At 57.7% G+C, this 23,431-nt stretch overlaps 2 protein-coding genes across 2 annotated transcripts; both read left to right on the top strand.

Annotated features, from left to right (window-relative positions):
* Positions 1-244: 244 nt before the first annotated feature.
* On the top strand, positions 245-2,752 carry LOC139604378 (serine/threonine-protein kinase pim-1-like; the record flags this gene model as incomplete). Its single annotated transcript, XM_071455549.1, has 5 exons — positions 245-829; positions 955-1,005; positions 1,209-1,575; positions 2,221-2,397; positions 2,646-2,752. Coding segments are annotated over 5 exons (1,287 nt in total), but the record flags the coding sequence as incomplete, so codon positions are not given.
* A 15,021-nt stretch (positions 2,753-17,773) lies between these two features.
* On the top strand, positions 17,774-21,509 carry LOC139604363 (zinc finger protein GLI4-like). Its single transcript, XM_071455536.1, has 4 exons — positions 17,774-17,954; positions 18,557-19,005; positions 19,221-19,299; positions 19,486-21,509. The coding sequence occupies exons 1-4, from the start codon at positions 17,774-17,776 to the stop codon at positions 19,947-19,949; spliced, it is 1,173 nt and encodes a 390-aa protein (XP_071311637.1). The 3' UTR covers positions 19,950-21,509.
* Positions 21,510-23,431: the final 1,922 nt, after the last annotated feature.

The following is a 23,431-nucleotide window of genomic DNA, read 5'->3' as shown; positions in this document are numbered from 1 at the left end:
TTCAGTTGCAGCGGCGGCAGCGGCGGCAGCAGCAGCGGCGGCAGCAGCGGCAGAAGCAGAAAAGCAGATATTCTATAACGATCTTTCTCTTTCTATCCTTCTTTCTCTGTCTCTCTTTCTTGGTCTTTCTCTCTTTCTTTCTCTGTGTCTCCCTTTCCCGCCGTCGGGCACCCTTCTCCCGGGGTCCCTTGCCCGGCGTCCCTCTCCTCTCCCCGCCTCCCTCTCCTCTCCCCGCCTCCCTCTCCCCCTGCCGGGCCGGGCCATGCCCCCGGCCCGCCCCCGGCCCCGGGCGGGGCTGCCCCGTGCCCGGCCCCGCCCGTCCCGCCGCGGTCTCGCCTCCGCCCGGCTCTGGCCCTACTGGCGGTGGCGCTGCTGGGCGGGCATCAGTGCCGTGTGCGGGGGCGGCATCGCCGCCCTTTGCCTCCGCCTGGCCCGAGCCCGGCCCCGGCCCCGAGGCAGGCTCCAGCCCCGAGCCCGGCCCCGGCCCCGGCCCCTCCCGGGGCCCGCGGAGGACACAGGCGGCGCGGCCGCTGCCGCCGCCTCCGCTGCGGCTTCCCCGGCCCGAGCTCCGCCGCTCGGCAGCGCGGCCGCCGGCCCCGAGCCTCCCGTGCCGCGTTGCGAGGAGCGAAGGCCTGGGCATGGCTGGCCCGGGGCGGCTGAGGGGCGCTCGGGGGCCGTTGCTGGCCCCGGGCCGAGCGCTGACAGCCGCGTCCCGCCCGCAGGGACGGCGCCCGAGGCCCTGCAGGAGCGCTACCGCCTGGGTTCGCTGCTGGGGCGCGGAGGATTCGGCAGCGTCTTCGCGGCCACGCGGCTCTCGGACGGCGCCCCGGTGAGCGGCGGGGCCGGCGGCGGGCGCAGGACGAGGGGGCGGAGGAGGAGGAGGAGGAGGAGGAGGAGGATGGGGCTGGGCAGGGCGGGCGGCGAGCTGAGCCCGCTGCTGTCCTTGGCTTGCAGGTGGCCATCAAGAGGGTGCCACGGAACCGCGTCCGGCACTGGGGCGAGCTGGTGAGTGAGCGGGGCCAGCGGCAGCAGCCGGGGCTGCCGGGCGGGGATGAGCCGAGGCCCGGCACGGTGGAAGCCGCCAGGACGCCTCGAGGGGGAGCGGGCGTGGGCGCAGCGCAGGGCGCAGAGCATCCCGGGCTGGCTCAGGGCTTCCCCAGGCCTGGCACGGCATCGGCCCCACTGAGGGCATCGTGCTCCTCCCGCAGCCCGACGGCAGCAGGGCCCCGCTGGAGATCGTGCTGCAGGCCAAGGTGTCCACTGGCTTCCCCGGCGTGGTGCAGCTCCTGGAGTGGTTCGAGCTGCCCAACCACATCGTGATGGTGATGGAGCGGCCAGAGCGGTGTCAGGACCTGCATCGTGTCATTCGGGCACGGCGGTTCGTGCCCGAGGAGGTGGCGCGGGAGCTGTTCCGCCAGGTGCTGGAGGCCGTGCGGCACTGCACCAGCTGCGGGGTCCTGCACCGCGACATCAAGCCAGAGAACATCGTGCTTGACCTGGCCACCGGGCAGGCCAAACTGATTGACTTTGGCTGTGGCACCTACCTGAAAGACACAGCCTACACCCACTTTGCAGGTGAGCCCACGTAAGGGTGTACTCCTGGTCCCGGGATCTCATGGCCCAACATCTCCCAGCCCAAGGTGGCTGTGGCAGCGGGGATTCTCCCTTTTGCTGCCAGTCAGGGGACTGAGTCTTCAGCTGAGTTGCTTTAGAGCGGGGCTGGGTGGGGAGCCATCTTCCAGCCCTGCTGGCAGCCTTTGCCAGCCACTCTGCCCAGGACTGGGGCTGGGCTGGGGCAGCCAGCCCGACCAAAACCCCCGTGGGTGGGGGTAGCAGAGAGGGGGGCGGAACCTGTGCCCCAGCCAGTTTGGTGTGCAGGCGAGAGGAAGGGCTTGCACTGCTCCACTCGCCCTGTTTGCCTTGGCTTCCTAATATTTTTGGGGCAATGCAGGCAGGGAGGATAAGGGCATGTTTTCCCCAGCACAGAGAGGGTTTTTCCTTTGCTTGTCATGGTCAGGCTTAGCCAGGGCTTCCTCTGCCCTCTTCTGACACCAGTGACTTCTTTTCCAAGCCTAAGTTTGTGCACAAGTCCCAGGTGCTGGCGAGAGGGCAGTGGTCACCCTGTGTGCCACTGATGCAGCCCCCGCAGGCCCAGGGATGGTGGGGCCAGGCTCTGGGAGCAGCAGCATCCCCCTGCTGAACTCCATCTGTATTCCATAGGAACACCATCCTACAGCCCCCCGGAATGGAACGACTTTGGCTGGTACCATGGCGAGGCAGCAACGATCTGGTCCCTGGGCATCCTGCTGCACCAGATGGTCTGCGGGGAGCACCCTTTCAGGAGGGGCCGGAACCTCAGCTGGGGCCAGCTCCCGCTGCCACAAGGGCTCTCTCAAGGTGGATCCTCTTCTCTGGGCACGGGGGGAATCCCAGTGCTGGGAGCCAGCAGCGGGCTCGTGAGCATCCCGCTCTGGCAGCTGCTGAGGAGGTGGCACATGTCCTGCTCTCCTCCAAAACAGGGAATTGATGGGAAAGTTTAGGTCCAGCCCTGAGTGCATCCAGCAAGGCCTGGGCATGGCAATAGTGGGGCAAAGCAGACAGGAGCCTTCTCTGGCTGACCGGCACTTTCTGCTTTCTCTGCCCAGAGTGCAAAGATCTGATCAGGTGGTGTTTATCCGTGAACTCCTTGGAAAGACCCACATTAGAAGACCTGTTCTGTGATCCTTGGGTGCAGGATATTCCTCGGCCGTAGAAGAAGGGAGAGAGCCACAGGCACACTTTCATCCAGGGCCCTGGTAAGTTGCAGCTCCACACATGCCTTGGCAATCAGAAGCAAAGGAACCCAGACCTTTTTGTGCTGCCTGTGTCACTGCACAGGGTCATGGGATGGGCACACTCAGCCCTTGTGCTGCAGCTGAGCTGCTCTGCCCAGCACTGGTGGCCGCCATCCAAGCTGGTTTTGCTTGTGCTGGTTCCCTGACAGCTGGGGCCCTGGGCAGAGCCCTGAGAGCCTGGTCTGCCCCCAGGGAAGGAGCAGGAGCCCCTGGAGAAGCTGTACCGGGTGGGGATGCTGCTGCTGCTGCTGCTGCTGCTGCTGCTGCTGCTGCTGCTGCTGCTGCTGCTGCTGGAGACAGCCAGGATGGCACCAAGGATGAGAAGCTCTTCCTCAGCCTGGCCACTGGAGGCTGAAGGTGATGGACTTTGATTCTGGCACCTTCTTCAAAGCCGAACTCCACAGGGAATTTGCAGGTGAGTCCCCACGCGGGGAAATGCTGCCAGATTTGGGCATGGCCCAGCCTGGCTGGGAAGCAAAGGTTCCCCCTTTGCTGGGGCAGATGCAACTCATTCTTCAGTCGCTGCCCAGCTGCTTTTGGCAGGGCTGGGGCATGGGCTGGGCTGGGTACGAAATGGGAGTGGGCTCCTGGCCCTGCCAACAGCCCCCAGCAGCCACCGTGGCCTGGGCTGGGGCTGGGGCTGGGGCAGCCAGCCCGACACAAACAAAGCCCCATGCTGGGAGCAGAGGTGGGACTCCAGAAGCTGTGCAGGGGCTGCTTTGCTCTGCAGGGTGGAAGTGAGAAAGTGTGGGCTTCCCTCAGCCATGGCTGGGTTTTTCCCTACCATGTAGGAGTTGGGCCTTCCTCAAGGCCCTGACAGAGATAAGATTTTTTCCCGTTTTTCTTGTTTTCCCTTTTTGTCTCTAATCTCTTTTCAAGAATGTGTTGTTTGTTTTTCCAGAGGAAGCATTCCAGGTGGTCCAGTGTGGATGGGGAAGTGCTTGGGAGCAGCTGTGGCGTGGATGGGCGGTGGCCTTGGAGAAGGCTGAGGCCATGGTTTGGGAGCAGCTTTTCTTGCAGCCGTGGCTGGCGTGAGGTGGGTGCCTGTGTGCTTGGCAGGGTGGGATCAGAGCTTTTGGGAGATGGCAGCGAGCACAGGAGCATCCTGCTCTGGGCAGCTGCTGAGGGCTGGATGTGCCGTGGCTGGCTGCAGGCTGGGCACATGTCCTGCCCTCCTGCTCTGCTGCCAAAGGCAGCAGGGATGGGCAGCTCTGGGCACAGCTCTGGGCACAGCCAGCATGGCCTGGGCCCCGCAGGCCTTGGCACAAGGGCACAGGAGCCCTCAGCTGACGGGCACTTTCTGCTTTCTCTCCTTGCAGCCGGGCTCTGCGGCTGCTGAGGCTGCTCTGGGCTCTGCCAGGGCTCTGCTGGGCTCAGCCCTGGGCCCAGCTGGGCTGGCTCTGCCCTCACATTGCTCTGACAGCTTTGCATCAGACGAGCCCCTTGCGAGCACAGCGCCTGAGCTTTCTGCTTTGGCAGCTGAGTGAGACTCTGCTGCAGGCCCAGAGATTGCAGCTGGGGACACACATCCAATTGGCAAGAACCCAAACCCTCCACAGTCCCAGCTGAACGCCTGGATCTGCACAGGGTGTTTGTCTGTCCCATTCTTCCTTCTTGATTGGCTGGAATTGTGCAATTGCACTTTCTTCCTCCTCTAGAAGTGCCTGAGTGGGCCAAAGGTGGCGAGTGGGCCGTGTTCCTGAGGCAGTGCAGTCTGGAGCTGATGGATGGAGAATTGCCCTTCTGCACTGCCAAACCAGAGCAAAAAGCCCTAAGTGGCACTTTGTGTCTCTAAGAAATCCCTGACAGTTTCAAAGGGAATGTGCAGCTCCTTGCCAGGCTGAGAAGGAAGGGCATCTTCTAAAGGATTTGGGCTTTGACAGAGTTTCCATTCCCAGTCCTGCTTGGAGCAGGAAGGGCACAAAGCAATTTCCTCTTGCTTTGAGCACAATTTCAAATGGCAATGTTGGAAACAAAGCCCAGAATCTTTTCAAAGGCTGCTGAGGTCAGTAAGATGGATCCATGCCATCAGCACATTTACAATGTAAATAACTGAGTTCCCCTTTAAAAAAGATCATTTACCTCTTAATGCAAAGTTTCAGAACTTTTTCACTAACACTTGGGTTTTGTTTTCATCTTTCACATTTTATATAGTTTTTTTTCTTTTGCCTTTTTTTCCTTTAAATAGAAAACATGTCCTACAAAAGGAGTGTCCTTTGCTCCTGGTTCCTGTGTGGAGCAGCTCCCTTGCTGCTGGCTGAGCTGCTCAGGCAGAGCCCGGCAGCTCCTGGCCCTGCAGGGCTGAGGCTTTTCCCCGTTGCTGGGCACAGACTGATGGAGCAGCACTGCTGAACACGGGCACACACAGAGGGCCCAGCAGCAGCTGCCTTTGGCCACCTGAGGCTCCAAGGCCCAACCTCTGAGCAGCCAGGGCTGGAAGAGACTGGCAGCATCTGATCCCTGACTCTGGGCCAGGGCTGCACAAATGACCCCACAGCAGCGGCAGCAGCAGCAGCAGCAGCAGCAGCAGCAGCAGATGGAGCTGACTTTCAGCACAGCCCCTGGCCCTGTTCCCTCCCGTGTGCAGCGGTGTCAGAGCAGCCTGAGGCACCTGGGAGCCCCCAGTGCCAGCAGGGATTTGAGATGGCAGCCCTGGGCTACTGGAGGCTGTGCAAGGAACGGAGCTGGGCACTCCCTGTCCATGGGGAGCTTGCAGATGGAAAAGGCTGCTGTGCCCAGGCAGCTCCAAGGGCACAGAAAGGAGGCTCTGGAGCACTGGATCTGTGCCAGTGCCACAGTCCTGGGCAGCAGCCAGCCAGCCCTGGGGGAACAGAGGGCACAGCAAGAGGGACAGAAGCAGGCAAGGGCAGAGACTGGGAAGAGCCAGGCCCGCGAGCAGGAACAGCTGCTCCATTGCACTCTTGGAGAAAGCTCTTGGCTGCTTCAAAGCGCTGGAAGGCGTGAAGGGCAGAGAGGAGGCCACAGCAAACAATGCTCCTGTTTGCACAGCCTCCCCTCTGCGTGTCCCAGAAGGAATTGCATGGACTGGATTCGTCTCTCCGAGTGCTCTCGTTCAGCATGAGCAGCTCAGCACCAGGAGCTGAAGGAGCTGAAGCCTCAGGCCACAGGAGCTGGGCAAGAGGGAACTTCTGGAGCAAAGTAATGCTGCTGAAATAGCTCCAGCTGAATGCAGCGGATCTCATCATGGAATCACAGAATCCTTTCTGTTGGAAAAGCCCTCTGAGCTCACCCAGTGCAGCCGCTCAGCCAGCAGTGCCAAGCCCAGCACTAAAGCACGTCCCTGAAGTGCCAAGGCCTGCACAGCAGCCCTGAGTGAGGCCTGGACAGCAGGCCCTGAGCCAAAGGTGGCCTCTGGATGAACCTTCCAAGCAAAGGTTATCTTTGTATCTGCTCCCTGCTGAGATCTGCATGGTCATTAGCACTGTGATAGATGTAGCCACTCCTTAGTGAAACATGGATGGACCTTTGTGTATTTAGAAGCCAGACAAGGCCATGAAATCTGACATCTGGCCTTGTGTGGGGCTAAAGGATCAAAGTCAGCTGCCTTGGCTCCTCCTTGAGGCCTGGCCAGGCTTTGGGAGGGAGCAAAGAGGAGGATGAAAGCAGATGTTGGCACACTAGCAGTGCTGTCAGTTTGTTCATGCAGCACTGCCAGAGCTGGGCCCTCTCCCAGCGGGCTTGGAGCCTCAGCTGGGGCTGGAGGCACCTGCAGGAATTGCCAGTGCCCAGGAGTGGCTCTGCAGCCCTTGGCTGTGGCAGCTTCCCCAGCTGCTGTGTGCATCTGGGGGATGGCAAAGGCTGAGGGGAAATGCTGCTGCATCTTTCTCAATCACTGCAGGCAATCTTTGGTGGGGATGATTGGGTGCATTGCTGAGCTGCTCCTTTTGTGATTCTTTGCTGCTCTGAACTGCAGGAAATGACACTGATTCCTTCAGTTGGAGTCTGTGTCTTTGGTGCTGACTTTGGCCACTGGTCAAACCAAACTGGCCCAGTCTGGCCAGATCCCAACCAAATGTCACTTGTTCAATGTCAATGTGAGGCATCAGTGCCATCAGAAATTCCCAGATGGGAAGCCCTTCCCTGGAGTTCCCTGGCTCTGGAGTGGGCTGAGGTGGGAGCCCCGTGGGAGCAGTGGGGCAGTCGGGTAAAAGAAGCTGCAGCCCTGGATGTCTTCAAATGCATCCAAAAACTGCACATGGAAAAGGAAAAGGACTTGTGGGTTTGGGCAGACAAAGATGAATTTGTTAAGAGTCCAATGGAAACAGCACCTTCAGAAGGAACCATTATTGTTGGAATGCTCCCACATGGAGCAAGAGCAGAAGGTTTTAATCTTGAGCTCAGCTGCATTTGTGCCAGTGAAATATCAATATACTACATAACTATATGTATTTATTGTATAATAAGACCTTAATATATATATTATAGATATATTATAGATATATGTCTGTATCTATCTGTCTATATGTATATCAATATGTATATCTACATATGAAATAATAATAATGTGAAATAGTGCTGACAATACTAATTTGGTAGCTTTGGCTGCTCAAGAATGTAACTCTAAATACCCTACAGAACAGGATTGGCCAGGACCCTACTGTCAGTGGTCAACTTTGTGAGATTGTATACAATGTAAAAAGGAGGAAGGGAGGAAATTGGCTATTTCCCCAGGGTTTGGTGATACTGTGATGCAGAGGGCTTTGTCTGTTGCTGTGAAAAATACAGGGATGAAGCCTGCAGGGTTTTCCATGTACCAGACTATGCACAAGCTGCAGGATTGGTTGAACGGGTGAAGGGGTTGTTAAAAGAGCAGTTGATAAAATGAGGAGATGGGAACCTTTGCCCATGGAGAACCCATCTCCCTGATGTGCTCCATGCCCTTAACAATGGCCCACGGGGGAAATGGAAACCCCCTGGCTGTGCACGGCTGCCCCCAATTTGCAAATCCAACCATGGGCAGTGAGACTTGGACTGCCTGGGAAATTGTTCTGGCTGTGATGGCCCCTGGCAGGGCCAGCCCAGAGGCTGCAGGGCTGGGCCTTCATGCATTGGAATTAATGAGGAGAAATTCAAAGCAAATGAAAGCCATCAATACTGAAACAGGAATTCAGATTCCTCCAGGACACTTTGCTTTGGTAACTGCTCCCTTGGAGCTTGGCCTTGCAAAGTGTTCATGTCATGGCAGGAGGAATTGATGCAGAATATCCAGGAGAAATTACAGTAATTCTGTGAAACAATAGTGACCAGGATTGGATTATTCAACCCCATGACAGGGTAGCACAATTATTGATATTGCAATTTTAGGAACGATTGTGAAAAAAGGAGCTCCAGCTCCAATCCCCACCGTTTGTGGAGATAAAGGGTTTGGATGCAGCCGTCCTAATAATGGAGCCAGAGTGTGGGTCCGGAGGCCAAATGGCCCTCCCGAGGCAGCTGAAGGAGCAGCTCCTGGGAAAGACAACTCTGAGTCCTGAAAGCTGGGCAGGAACAATGGGAATGTGTCCCTGCAGCCAAGGATTGTGTGTGAGAACAAGTAGATCTGACAGGATATTGTTTTACACATGCTGCCAGACCAAATCTCCCTGTTTGCCCCAAGGGCCCCTTTGGCAAATGCTCTGATCCACGGGGCTCCATGGGAAGGCTGCTGTGACACTGAGGGACTTGCACAGGAATTGCATCCAGGAGCCTGGGTGCCCCTCAGGGACTGGGACCCGGCCCCTTCCAGCCAGAGGGGAAAGGGCCCCCCAAGCCTTGTTAGCCCCAGACAACATGGTAAAGCTGAACAGCAAAGGGCCTGGGGGCATTATTCTGGAATTAAAAAGGTGCCAGCTCCATGGACAACAGAATTCTTGTTCCTAACTCCAAGGAGATTGAGAAAAAAGAATGAAGAACGGTGTCACTGAAGTACTACTGATGTGTGTAAGGTGTACCTTGATAGTCAGCCAGAATCTTTGTCTGCCACAAACACCTCTAGTGTTTGACCAAGGGGTTAGTCATCAAAATGTAATGATGAGTTCTGATGGATTGCTGAGCTTATCCTTTTGTAATTCTTTGCTAATGATGATGTGCTTTGCTGAGCTTATCCTTTTGTAATGCTTTGCAGCTGTGCATGATATAAATGCCACAATTCCTTCAGTTGGTGTCTGTGTCTTTGGTAGTGACCCTGCCCACTGGTGAAACAGGGCCCCCTCTTGCCTAAGTGTTAGCTGGGAAGGCAAAAAGCCTCCCTCCAAAATTGCCCCCTTGCTCCTTGTTCCCCCCCTTCATAGCCTGAGCATGATGTGCTCTGGTCTGGGCTGTGCCCGGGGTCAGCTGGGGTCACCTGTCCTGGCTGTGTCCCCTGCCAAGCTCCCCCGCAGCCCCAGCCCCTCCCCAGCGTGGCTGGACGAGGGGCAGGACAGGCCTTGGCTGTGCTGCAGCTCAGCAAGAACAAAACCATCTCTGCGTGCTCAGCGCTGTGCTCAGCACCCGGCCCAGCAGTGTCTCAGTGCCAGGGGCTGTGCCCTCAGTGCCTGCCAGGGCTTTCCATGGCAACTGCCAGGCCAGGTGCCCCAGGTGTCCCCCCCAGTGCCGGTTGCCATGGAAACAGTGCCCAGCCCTGCCCCTTTCTGTCTGGCTGACCTGGCCTTTGGCCCTGGCAGTGCCCTTGGCTGCTGGTTCCTGGTGCCTGAGCGGCCAGCGCGGCACAGGGCAGGTGGCCATGGCACAGCCCCCAGCAAGGGATCCCCTCTGGCTCTGGGCACTGACACCAGCCCTGAGCAAGGGGCCCAGGCCAGCTTTCCATGCCCACCAACCATCACAACGGCTCCGGGCATTGCTTGCCATGGCACCAAACCAAGGAACGGGTCCCCGTGGCCGTTGCCATGGCACCTGCTGGCACCAACCAGTGTCACTGCAATTGTGCCTGGAACAGCCCTGGCACCGCTTTGTCCTCAGGGTTGCCATGGCAGCCCAGGGCAGCAGCAGCTCTGCAGGCAAGGGGCCATGGAGCCTGGCTGCAGAAATGGCTCCTGGGGCTGCTTTCCAAGGAAACCTGAACTGATGGCGGTTGCCATGGCACCCAAACCCAGCACTGGGGTCCCTGCAGTGTCCATGGCAACAGCCCCTTGCAATGGCCCACTGCCTGTTGGGATGATGATCCACCCTCACAGCTGGCCCAGGGCAGGGCTGGAGTGCTCTTGGTGCCACCTTGGGCTTGGCACACACTTGAGGAGGATGTCTGTTTGCAATGGGGAAACTCAGGAGTTTTAGATGGCTTCAAAACTCAAAGAAGGAAAATCCCTCTTTGCCTGAGTGCAGCCACTTCTCCAAGCAAAGCAGCTCCCAGGTGAGTGAGGAGAGACACCATGGGCTTGGGGAATGTGGAGCAAGGTTGTCCACACTGGCTCAGAGCTCAAGGCACAGCTTCTCTGAGCAGGCCAGACCTCCTTAGGACAGTCCCTGCATCAATATCAGTCACTGAATGCTGCAATCACTTCTTGTGTAATAAGAAAAGCAATAAAAGACACCCTTTCAAATAGGAATACATATTTCCTAGAAGCTCTTTGAACTATTTCTCCATAACTATTTCTCCATAACCCTCCTAATGAACTGCACTGGAGCAGAGGGAAATCAAGGCAGAGCCATGGTTTGTCAGGACTTGCTTGATCCTCATGAGCCTCACTGTGCATTTGGAGCTGAGCCCTTGAACCTCAGGGCCTGGGAGGAGATTGCACAAACCTTGCCAGGAGTCAGAGTCAGAGGAAACACCCAAAGTGTCTCCAGGCATTCATGGCTCCCACTGAGGTCCCTGTCCAACACAGGCTCCTCATGGACTCCTTGGAGGAGAGAATTGGTGGCCAGGATGGCACAAAAACCTCTCAGACACTCAGTGTGGAAAGGAAAATCCAAAGTACCTTCAACACCTCGAGTGTCTCAGAGCATGAATGAGCCCCACTGAATGTCAGTACAAAGCTCTCCAGGGACTCACTAACGCAGATAATTGGGGCCATGATTGCACAAAGCTCTCCCAGAGTCTGGATCCAAGGGGAAACACCAAGTACCTTAAAAGAACTGAAGTACCTTGAAGCATTCATGAGCCCCACTGAGTGGTGTTACTGACAGAGCCTCTGCAGGGACTAATTACAGCAGGTAATTGGAGGCCATGATTGCACAAAGCTCTCAGAGACTGCAAGGCCAAAGGCAAACCCCAAGTCCTTTGAAAAAGCTGCAGCCCCTGCAGGGAGCATTCAGGAGCCGCCAGGGCCATTGCTGAGCAAGGCTCCCCAGGGACTCCTTGCAGCAGATCCTTGAGGCCCCTGGGATGTGGGCTAGGGGGGGATGCAGAGGGCAGCACAAGGGGCTGGCAGTGCCCAGCCTGGCTGGGGCTGGGCCAGGAGGCCCCAGGGCCTCAGCACAAGGTGTCTCCTCCCAGCCCTTGCTGGCACAGACCCTGCTGTGCCCCAGGGCACCAAGCCTTGGCTTCTCTTTGTCCCCAGCTGCCATCAGTGCCTCCAGTTCTCTGCTCTGCCTGGGGCCTGGGGACACTTTCTCTGTCGTGTCCCTCAGTGGGAGCCACTACAAGTCCCAGAAACTTTGGAGTTGGATTGTGACTTGGAGTTCTGCAGAGGCTTCTTCAGCTCCCTCTCAGGGCCTGATGTTCAGGGCCTCAGCACAAAGCCCCAGAGGGTCCTAAAGTCCTTGTGCTGTGTCTGTGCTGCTGAGCTGGGCCGGGCTCCTGGCCCAGAGGCAGCTCCTGGCAAGGGCAGCAGAGCTGCAGAGAGACAGCTCTGGGCAGGAGCAGCTCCTGTGCACAGCCCAGCAGGGCTGGGGCACTGCCTGCAGCCAGCCCGGGCACAGCACAGAGGCACAGAGAGCTTCAAGCAGGCAGGGCTGGGAAGGGGCTGGGAAGGGCCTGGGGCACAATCACTGCCAGCCCTTGGCACAGCAACCTCTGGCTGCAGGACAATGCAGCTGCAGCTCCTGCACTGATCTCCTAAAGCTGCAACATCCCAATGCCTGCAGACTCTGGGAGTGCATCTCTGAGGATTTCTGCTGCAGGGGAGCTGAAATGCTCATGAAGCTCCCACATGCTGAGCAGTCACAGAATATTTCCAAGACAAGGATTTTGATTAAAATGAGGCAATTTCCTAAGACTTTGTCTTCAGATTCCTACTACTGGAGAGTGCCAGGGAGGGAGGATAATTATTAAAGGACGATTATGAATTATTAGTTCTGAATTTTGGCAAGTGGTGCCTGAGATCACCAAACTGTTCCTTTTAGTGACCAGCAGGCTCACAGGAGATCCCTAATGTGCCTTCAGCCACTGTGCCCATGGACAGCAGCAGCAGCAGCTTTGCTGGAGCCATCAGGCTCAGTCTGAGCTGTCCTTTCTCCAAGCTGCAAAGAGAAGCTGCCCCCAGGCAGTGCCCTGCAAACAGGCAGGGTTCTGTCAGGCCAAGGAGAGTGCACAGAGCTTTGGGCTCTGTGAGTGCTGGCACAGAGAGATCAGGCACAGGGAAACCCCTGCAGGAGGAAAATCTCCAGGAAGCAGAGAGAGGATCAGGGAAGGAGAGAAAACAGAACCCAGCAATGCTGTGGCAGGGAGAGTTGAGAGATGTGCACAGGATCCCCTGCAGTGCAGCCCCTGCCTCTGAACAAGCCCCCTCCCTCCTGTGCCCCAGCCAAGCCTCTGCCCTCAGGCCCGGGGCTCCAAGGTGTGCAGCCCCTCCTGTGCAGGCAGAGCTGCAGCAGAGCCGTGGGGCAGCTCTGCAGGCCCAGGCCCAGTTCCCTCTGCAGAGCACAGGGCTGGGAGCAGCTGCCCGGCCCTGGGGGCTCTGGAGGGGCACAGCTGGCTCAGGGTGACGCTGTCCCCAGGGCCCGGCTCTGGGCAATGCTGTCAGGGCAGCCAGGGAAGGAGCTGCATCTCCCTTCAGCCAATGCCAGCAGAAGGACACTTGCAAGTCCCTCTGACATTTCAGTCCAGGCTGGGAGCTTCACCCCAGCGTGCAAACCTGTCCTAGAGCATCTCTGAGTGATAACATCCATGGGCAAAGGCAGAGGTGTTGTGACACTGAAAATGCTGCTGGGCTGGTGGAATGAGCAACGTGAGTCCTTGGCTACAGAAGTGGAGCTGGGCTGTGCTGGATCCATCTGCTCTCACAGTACCTGGGCGTTTGTAAGAGAAACGTGGGAGTGTGAACATCCTCCAGCTGAGAAAAGTGAAAGCCCAGAGGAACTGCAAACAGAATGAAGTGACAGATCATCTGCCCCCAGCCTCCACTCATTATCTTGCCTCAGGGAAATCACTCTGTTCTACCAGAGGGCAGCAGAAATGCTCAGGGTTTCTGATATCCAAGAGTACCAGGAAGTCCATGGAAGGAGCTTAAAAAGAAAACATCAGAACTCTGAAACACAAGAGCAGGTCCGTGTGTGTTACAAAGGAGGGTGTGTGGGAAATGGCTTTGATTTTGGTTACAGGTATCTCCTCTAACCCTTCACTGTCCTTTTCTCCATGAACAGGTGCCCATGTGCAGCCACAGCAAATGTCCAACAGCAGCTGCATCAGCCACTTCCTCCTGCTGGCATTGGCAGAGCCGGGGCAGCTGCAGCTCCTGCACTTCTGCCTCTTGCTGGGCATCTCCCTGGCTGCCCTCCTGGGCAACGGCCTCATCATCAGCGCCGTAGCCTGCGGCCACCCCCTGCACACGCCCATGTTCTTCTTCCTGCTCAGCCTGGCCCTCCCTGACCTGGGCTCCATCTGCACCACTGTGCCCAGAGCCATGCACAATTCCCTCTGGGACTCCAGCACCATCTCCTACACTGGATGTGCTGCACAGGTCTTTTTCTTTTTGTTCTTTATCACAGCAGAGCTTTCATTCCTGACCCTCACGTGCTCCGACTGCTACGTGTCCATCTGCAAAGCCCTGCACCACGGGACCCTGCTGGGCAGCAGAGCTTGTGCCCACATGGCAGCAGCTGCCTGGGCCAGGGACTTTCTCACTGCTCTGCTGCACATGGCCAATACATTTTCCCTGCCCCTGTGCCATGGCAATGCCCTGGGCCAGTTCTTCTGTGAAATCCCCCAGATCCTCAACTTCCAACCCCAGGGAACTTGGGCTTCTTGCTGTTTGTGCCTGTTTATCATTTGGCTGTTCTGTGTTCCTTGTTTTCTCCTATATGCAGACCTTCAGGCCATGCTGAGCATCCCCTCAGAGCAGGGACAGCACAAAGCCTTTTCCACCTGCCTCCCTCCCCTGGCTGTACCTCTGTTTATCAGTACTGCAGTGTTTGCCTGTTGTTGCAGGCTCCCAGCCAGGTCATAATTAGCATTGTCTCCATGATTGCAGAAGGCTGATCCATGGCTTTATTCTACTATATTATATCATATCCTACTGTACTTATTAAGGAACTCCTCCCCTTACAGACAGTGCGATACAGCTTTGCCCTAATTGCTCAATCCCTGCAAACACCATGCAGTGGCCAGGCAGAGCTGTCAGCAAAGGAAGGGCCCAGCCAGGTGGGGCAGCCGGGGGATGCCCACAGCCTGCAGGGACAGAGGCGCAGGGCAGGGACACCATGGGACAGCCTGGGCTGCACAGGGCACAGGGATGGGCAGCAGCTGCAAGACAGCCCTGCCAGAGCCAGCTTGGGCAGCACTTTGGCCATGGCTGCTGGGCCTGGGGCCAGGAGGGGACAAGTGACCCTTGCAGGCCTGGGGCCTCATTGCCTCCTTGTCCCTGCTCAGCAGCCTGGCAGGGGCCGCCCCACGCTCCTGCCCCTGGCATTGCACATCCCCACATGCCAGTGCCCATCCCGGGAAGAGCCCTGAGCCAGGAGGGAGGGACAGGATCTGCCTGGCCAGGCCCTGGGGCTCAGGCCTTGGCCCTTTGCATTCCTCAAACACATCCAGGTGTGCTCAGCACCAGAGACACCTTTGCCTTGCTTGTGCCCACCTGGCATCACTGCCTGCAGTGTTCTGCTCTAGCTGGAACCTGAGGACACTTTCTCAGCTGTGTCCCTGACAGGGATCTCTTCAAAGTACATGAAACTTCAGTGTTTTATTATAGCTGAGTTCTTGAGGGTTTTGTGACATCACTGAGGGGGTGGTGACATCACAGAACTGGCTGTGACATCACAGAGCTGGCTGTGACGTCACAGAGCAGGATATGAGGCCATAGAGCAGAGTCTGCCATCACAGAGGGTGGCTCTGTGGCACGAGAGAGTGGGTTGTGACATCACCTGGTGGCTGTGTGACATCATAGAGCAGGCTGTGACGTCACAAAACAGATTGTGACATGACAGGATGACTTTGGGATATCAGTCTTCTGTGATTTCACAGCACTGCTGTATGACATCACAAGGTGACATAGAGTTGGCTCTGTGACATCACAGGGGCAGCGTGACATCACAGGGAAAGTGTGACATCACAGGGGCAATAATAGTGACAATAGCAAAAAGAAGAATTAATAATGGTAATAAAAACCCTGCCATGCTTATACTTGGTTTGCATGGCCAGGTTTTGGTAAGGGGAGCTCGAGGAGCACCTTCTGTGAGAGGCTGCTGGAAGCAGCTGCTCCTCTGTGTCCCACAGAGTCAATTCCAGCCAGCTCCAGGATGCACCGGCCGCTGGCCAAGGCTGGGCCACTTGGAAATGGTGGTAACACCTTTGGGGCAAGAGATTTAGGAAAATGGGTGATGGTGTAGGTGTAACTGTGAGCAGGGAAGAGCAGGGTGAGAACACGTGAGAGGAACAACTCTGCACACCCCAGGGCAGGGCAGGAGGAGGGGCAGGAGCTGCTCCAGGGGCTGGAGCTGATTGCCCTGAGATTCCCTGGGCAGCCCCTGGGGAGGCAGCTGGGCCCCTGCAGCCCATGGAGGGCCCGGAGAGCAGAGATGCACCTGTAGCGCCTGGAGGAGCCCGTGCTGGAGCAGGGGGTGCCTGAGCAGGGGCTGGGACCCCATGAGAAACCTGTGCTGGAGCAGGGACCCAGCAGGGACCTGCAAAGCCGTGGAGAGAGGAGCCCACGCTGGAGCAGGGTCCTGGCAGGACTTGTGAGCCCCTGGGAGAGTGAGGCAGCTGCAGCAGTTTGTGAAGAGCTGCTGTCCGTGAGATGAACTCACCCTGCAGAAGTTCATGGAGAAGTGTCTCAGGAGGGACCCCTGGCACAGCAGGGGAACGACTCCTCTCCCCGAGCAGCAGAGAAACAACGGGTGATGAACGGAGCAGAGCCCCCAGTGCCTGTCTGCCTGCACCACTGGGGGAGGAGCAGAGCTGGGAAGGAGGGAGGAACAGGCAGAAGGTGTTTGTGAAGCTTTATTTTACTTCTCACTATCCTGCCCTGATCTGGATAGAAATAAATTCAATTAATACCTGTAATTTCAAAAATGTTTTGCCTATGGTGGCATTTGCTGAATGATCTGTCCCAGTCCTTAACTCAAGCCATGAAGCCTTCATTCTGTTTTTTCTCCTGTCCATCTCTGGAGGGGAGTGAGAGAGCAGCTTTGGTGGGTGCCTGGCATCCAGGCAGGGCCAAATGGCTACATGTTTCTCTTTTCTTTTTACTCTTTTTCCTTTCCCCTTTCCTTTTTCCTTTCCTTTCCTTTCCTTTCCTTTCCTTTCCTTTCCTTTCCTTTCCTTTCTTTTCCTTTTTCCTTTCCTTTCCTTTCCTTTCCTTTCCTTTCCTTTCCTTTCCTTTCCTTTCCTTTCCTTTCCTTTCCTTTTTCCTTTTTCTCTCTCATTCTTTCTTTCCTGTTCTTTTGTTCTTTCCAGAGGTCACAGTGCAGAGGTTGAGTGGGGCTTTGATGGAGGGAGTGGAGGTGGCGGGGAGTAGCGGGGACAGGAGGCACAGGGCTGTGGCACAGGCACCCGAGGGGCCCGGGCAGCTGGCAGGGGGCAAGGCCTGTCCCCCTGGGCCAGCAGCAGCCCCGTGCCCTGCCCAAGGCGCTGCCAGCAGGGGCTGGGCCCCAGAGGCAGGGGCAGAGCCCAGCCCCGGGGGCGGCGTTTGTGCCCCGAGCCCCGTCCAGCCCAGCCTGCCCCGAGTGCGCAGCGAGCGCTGGCACGGCTGCCCTGGACAGCGTGGCCTGCTGGGGACACTGAGAGCTGCCCCGCTGTGACCCTGCCCTGGGCACTGCACAGGCACCAACCCAACCCCAGCCAGCAGCACCCCTGGGCACGGCCCAGGCACTGGAGAGCATCACAGCCAGCCCTGCTGCTGCTGGGGATGTCCCAGGCACCAGAGCCCATCCCAGCCCCGCTGCTGCTGGGGATGTCCCAGGCACCAGAGCCCATCCCAGCCCCGCTGCTGCTGGGGATGTCCCAGGCACCAGAACCCATCCCAGCCCCGCTGCTGCTGGGCATGTCCCGGGCACCAGAGCCCATCCCAGCCCCGCTGCTGCTGGGGATGTCCCAGGCACCAGAGCCCATCCCAGCCCTGTTCCTGGGATGTCACAGCCCCTACAAGTGTACCAGGTGTGGGAAGAGCTTCTCCCAGAGGTCAGCCTTGACCCAACACCAATGCAGCCAGCACTGAGGGAAGCCCTGCCAGTGCCCCCAGTGTGGGAAGAGCTCCGTGCGCTGCTCCAGCTCCATCCCCACGGGAGGATCCGCGCTGGATTATCCCCAGTGACCCCGGTGGGCAGAGCCCCGGTGATCCGTGGTGCCGGTGATCCCTGGTGGGAAGACACCTGGCTGGGGGCTCCACATCCTCCTGGCTCCTCATGGCCTGGGTCTTCTTTTCACATTTCTTCATTCTTTCAAAACACTCAAAACCTGGGTAAAAGTAAAGATGTTGAACTAAGATGGGGCTAGAGAAGTGGGGGGCTGTTCCAGAGGTGTGGGGGATGCTGGGTCCGAGGGAGCTGAGAGTTCCTGGGAAGGACTTGGGGCTTGCTCAGGGCTTTGGGGACACGAGGCTGAGCGGCTCCGGGTGCTTTGGAAGATGCTGGTGGAGATTCTGGGGCTGCTGATCAAGGACCTCCCGGCCTGGAACTGTCCCTGTGTCCCCTTGTCCCGCTTCCTGGTGTCCCCTGTAGCGGATACCCGCCTCCCTGCTGTCACTCCCCTTTCCTCCGCCCATTCCCGTGTCACCCCACTCCCAGTCCCGTCCTGCTCCATTCCCAGTATGGACCCCATTCCCTGCCCCCATTCCCCATTCCCTATCCCCATCCCCCATTCCCATTTCTCATTCCCATTCCCTGTCCCCATTCCCATTCCCATTCCTCATTCCCATTCCCTGTCCCCATTCCCCATTCCCATTCCCGGTCCCCATTCCCATTCCCATTCCCTGTCCTCATTCCATTCCCCATTCCCCGTCCCCATCCCCCATCCCCCATTCCCTGTCCCCATTCCCCATTCCCGATTCCCTGTCCCCATCCCCCATTCCCTATCCTCATTCCCATTCCCTGTCCCCATTCCCCATTCCCTGTCCGCATTCCCCATCTCCCATCCCCATTCCCCGTCCCCATTCCCCGTCCTCATTCCCTATTCCCTGTCCCCATTCCCATTCCCCATTCCCTCTCCCCGGACGCCGCCGCCATCGCTCCGGCTCCCCTCGGCCCTCACGTGACCGCGCAAATCCCGCCCTGCTCCCGCCCACCAATCCCAGCGCGCGATCGCTCCCAAATTTGCATAACCACGACCTCAGATTAGGCCCCGCCCCCGCCGGCTGCAGCCGCGTCCGGGCGCTGTTTGCTCCCAGTTCCGTCCCAGTGCTCCCAGTAAGAGCGGGACCGGCAGGGAGAGCGCTCCCAGTTCCCGCCCGCTGCTCTCACCATCGTTCCCAGTGCTCCCAGTAAGAGCGGGACCGGCAGGGAGAGCGCTCCCAGTTCCTGCCCGCTGCTCTCACCATCGTTCCCAGTGCTCCCAGTATCGCTCCCAGTGCCGGGCGTGGCGGGGCCGCTTTGGAACCCCCACAGGGCAGAGCGCGGCTGCTTTTGGGTGCCGGCACTGCCCGGGCCGGGCTGGGAGCGGAGGAGGAGCGGGAGGGAGAGCAGGGACAGAGGAGGAGGAAAAGGAAAGGGAAAGAGAGAGAGAGGAGCGGGAAGAAGAGGAAGAGGAGGGCCAGAGGAGGAGGAAGAGGAGCAGCGGGAGGAGGAGCCGCAGCACCAACCCCACGCGGTTCCCCCGCTCGGGCCGCGGCTGCCCCGGTTCCGCCCCCTCCGGAAGCCGCAGGTGAGCGGGGAGGGGGAGTCGCCCCAAATCCATGGCGGAGAGGGGCGATCCCGGTGCCGAGGGACCCCCGGCAGCCTGGAGGGGTGGGGGAGGCTGGGGATGAGCGGGGTCCGGGCCCCCCGAGGCTGAAAGGGGCGCTGACTTCTCCAGCTGCACTTGGGCACCGGGACCATCAAACCCGACACGCTCAGCCCTTGTTTTGCCCCCCAAACCAGGATTTCCCATTCCCAAACCTTGGCCAGGTGGAGGAGGAGGCTGCGAGGAGGAAGAAGATGCCCCAGGACACCCAGGCAGGTGAGGAGGAAGTCAGTGCCCCTTTCCCCCTCTCTCCTGCTCCATCTCCCAGCCCAGCACGGCCCCCGGCTGCAGGACAGCCCCACTGCTGATGCTGTCCAGCCAGGGATGCACTGGGGGGATCTCCTTCCCCTTCCCTGTGGCACGGAGGCAAATCCCATCCTCTCCTTGTCCTTCCTCCCCCAGGGAAGGAGCTGAGCATGGAGAGCAGGGAGGACAAATCCCCACAGCAGAACCTGGTGGCTGAGGCCGTTTGGAGTGGCTCCAGGGCACAGGAATCCAACGGGGAGGAAAAGTCCCAGAGATCCCACACAAGGAGGGGCTGCAAACGCAGATCACGGGGATCCGAGGAGGAAAGACCCACCTTGGGCCGGGAAGGTGACCACAGGTCAGAGTTGGGGGTCCCTGAGGAGCTTCAGGATGGGGAGAAGCCCCACGAGTGCTCGGAATGTGGGGAGAGCTTCAGGTGGAGCTCCCGCCTGAACTCCCACAGGGGAATCCACACCAGGGAGAGGCCCTATGAGTGTGGGCAGTGTGGGAAGAGCTTCAGCCACAACTCCAACCTGATCCACCACCAGCGCGTCCACACCGGGAGAGGCCCTACGGATGTCCTGAGTGTGGGAAGAGCTTCAGAGCCAGATCCAGCCTGATTTTCCACCAGAGGAGCCACACGGGGAACGGCCCTACGAGTGTGATGAATGCAGCAAGAGGTTTCAGATCAGCTCCAATCTCCTCCATCACCAGCGCACTCACACAGAGGAGAGGCCCTTCCGCTGCCCCGACTGCGGGAAGGGCTTCAGGGACAAGTGCAGCCTCCTCAGGCACCAGCTCATCCACTCCGGGGAGAGGCCCTACGAGTGTCCCAGGTGTGGGAAGAGCTTCAAGACCAGCTATGAAGTGACTGCCCACCAGAGGAGCCACACGGGGGAACGGCCCTACGAGCGTGGGGAGTGTGGGAAGAGCTTCAGGACGAGCGCCCACCTGAGTGCCCACCAGCGCATCCACAGCGGGGAGAGGCCCTATGAGTGTGCCTGGTGTGGGAAGAGCTTCTCCCACAGGTCAGCCTTGACCCAACACCAATGCATCCAGCTGTTGTGTTGTCTGTATAAGTTGGACTGTTCTGTTCCCCCTATCATGCAATGGTTCTGCCCTGGTTCTCCCTTTCCTCCTTTATGCTGCCAGTTATCCCAACTCCTCCCCAGTTGTCTTGGAGATTAATGTACCCTTTCTCAAATCCCTCCCCGGTGCCCTGTTCATCACTCGGCGCTCCCACCCTTCTCTCTAGAACTCTCTAGAAACTTTCAGCTGGAGCGTCGAGTGATTGGCTCAGGGGCCGGGGCCCCACCCTCAAGTTATCCCCATTGGGGTTTTCCCTAAGTCAATCTTTTGTATCCCACTCCCCTCTGAAACCCTATTCGTCCAAGGACTGACTCCTCCCCTGTGTCCCTCCCTCCTTATGAGCTGTTGCAACTTCCCCCTCGCTCTCTTTGGTTGTCGGTTTCCCCTGGGACCCAATAAACCTGGATTCACCACAGCTGGAGAGCGCTCTCTCATTTCTGCTGACTGTAGCCATAAGCCAAGCCACGTCCTGCCACAAGGTAACACTGCTGTCACGGCACAGAGCGTTTGCCTTAGGTGCTGTCCCGAACCACGGAGATCGGGATAGTGCCCCCCTACTGCTAGCGGTGCTGGACAGCCGGCCGGGACGTCCGAGAAGGACAATCAATCAATCTTTCTCCAGCTGGACCGCTTCATCCAGCACTGAGGGAAGCTGTGGGAGTGCTCCCAGGGCGGGAAGAGCTTTGTGTGCTGCTCCAGCTCCACAGCTCCATTCCTCATTGGAGGATCAGCACTGGATGATCCCCAGTGACCCCGTTGGGCAGAGCCCTGGTGATCCGTGGTGCTGCTGATTTGTGTTAGGAAGACACCTGGCTGGCTCCTGGCTCCCCGTGAGCACCTGGACACACCCACAGACCAACATCAGAAATCCATTGTGGAGAGCTGTCGCCCTGACTTTTGAAGATTTTTCTAGGCCTTCTGATGTTTACATTCTTGTAGCAAACTTTCTCACATACTTCCTGTAAATAACTTATTGTTTTGCATTCTTTTATGGAGGAGAAGAAATTTGATGGACTGTTGGTTTGTCCAGTGTCATTGGAGAGGTGGCACTGTCACCCTCCAATCCACTGTCACTTTTGGAAAACTATAAATGTTGGAGTCAGGAAATAAACTTCCCTTTTTTCCCCTTGAGAACAGTGGTGTGTGCGCTCGTGTTGTTTCATGTCCTATAGCGACATGGAGCAGATTTGTCGACTTCTGACCCCAGAAAAATCTCACTTCTTGTGTCTTCCTGGTGGCATCAAGTAACGCTGGGTGGCCTTGGAGGTCTTCTCCAATACAAATCCATCATTTTAATTCTCTCTGCCCCACAGGCATCTTCTACAACCAAATCGGGTCAGACTGGGGCAAAACCCATGATTTTGGAGACAGTGGGGTTGGAAACCCCTCCAAAAAAGGTTCTTCCCACCCACCCAAGCACGTGGATGCTCTTCTGGCAGGGACACATAAATCCTTTTGGTTTTGCCTTCAAACACAAAGGTTTCTGTTCATACCTTTGAAAGCCCTGAAATTGGGGTAAAAATCAAGACATTGAACTAAGGCTTGGATAGGAACACGTGGGGACACAGCCCTGGGTGGGGACCTGAGTTGGAAGTGGCCATGGACAGGGACATGGGGGGACACAGCCATGGATGGTGACATGAGAGGACATGATCATGGATGGGGACATGAACTGGGACAGCATCAAGGCCACCACCTGTGCCACCACAGTGCCACCAGCACCTTCATCTCATCCATAGCGCTGCCTGATGCAGTTCCTGTCACCACGTCCCCCCTGCCACCATTGTGGTGTCCCAGACGAATGTCACCACCCACCAGGGCAGGATGGGACCTTGTTCAGCTGGTGACAAGTGGCCCAGGAGAGAGTGACAGCCACCAGGGTGTCCCAGGGCCACCGTGCTCAGGGGACCCCAACTGCCCCTGGGGACAGGGCAAGGGTCAGTGTCACCCACAGGGGCCATGTGGGCCCATGCTGGGTGTCACTGGAGGCGTCCTGGTGGCAGCATCCCCACAGGTGTGGTGACATTGTCCCCTGGTGTGTGTCCTGGTGGCATCCTGTCCCTTACATGTTGATGACTCAAGTTACATCATCCTTGTTCTCCTCCCCAGTTCTAGAATGTTCCCCACTCCCGCTTTCCTATTGGTTCCCGTTGCCTGCAGCTCCTCCCCTGAATCCCAGTTGGTTGCTGCCCTTTTGTCCCGCCTTTGCACCACCCTTGTTCCCTCTGCCCATTGGCCCTCAGGCCCAAAGTGCGCTGGTGTTTGCAGGGGTCCCAGGACGAGGGAAGAGACGAGAATCTTGACTCCATGTTTCAGAAGGCTGATTTATTATTGATGATATATATTATCTTAAAAGAAAATGATATATTAAAACTATACTAAAAGAATTGAAGAGAGGATTTCATCAGAAGGCAAGCAGGGAATAGAAAAGAATGACAACAAAAGCTCATGACTCTCAGAGAGTCCGGGCCAGCTGACTGTGACTGGCCATTAATTAGAAACAACTAACATGGACCAATCAAAGATGCACCTGTTGCATTCCACAGCAGCAGATAATTCTTGTTTTTCTTTTGCTGTGAGGCTTCTGAGCTTCTCAGTTTCAGAAAATATCATGGCGACACCAAAGCTCCCCCTCCCTTGTCCCATATAAAAGCCTGGACCCTGCTTTGTTCTTGGTTCTTGGTGCCTGGACCCCTCGGGTGTGTTGGCCCATAAAGCACCCCTGGAACTCCAAGCAGGGATCCCCTCCCGCCTGTTTTCCCCCCGAGCTGCAATCGCCATCGGCCTGGTGCTCGCTGAGCCATCCCTTTCCTAGAGGAGACGCCCTGGGGAAGGCAGTGCCTGGTGCTGGGGATGGGCACTGGGGACTGCTTTGGGCTGGGGAGACTGAACTTCCTTCCAGGGGCTTCTCTGGGGCAGGGCTTGGATTTGGCCTGGAAACAGAGGGAAGGTTCCAGGAGGGTTTTGTTCCTGCCCAGAGCCGAGGCCTTTCCTGTTCCTCATCCTGCCCTGG

This window comes from Agelaius tricolor, unplaced genomic scaffold, assembly GCF_023055355.1.
Source record: "Agelaius tricolor isolate 1412-34295 unplaced genomic scaffold, bAgeTri1.0.p SCAF_50, whole genome shotgun sequence".
NCBI lineage: Eukaryota > Metazoa > Chordata > Aves > Passeriformes > Icteridae > Agelaius > Agelaius tricolor.
The sequence above is the reverse complement of the archived record's forward strand: the minus strand, read 5'-3'. Positions and strand labels throughout refer to the sequence as shown.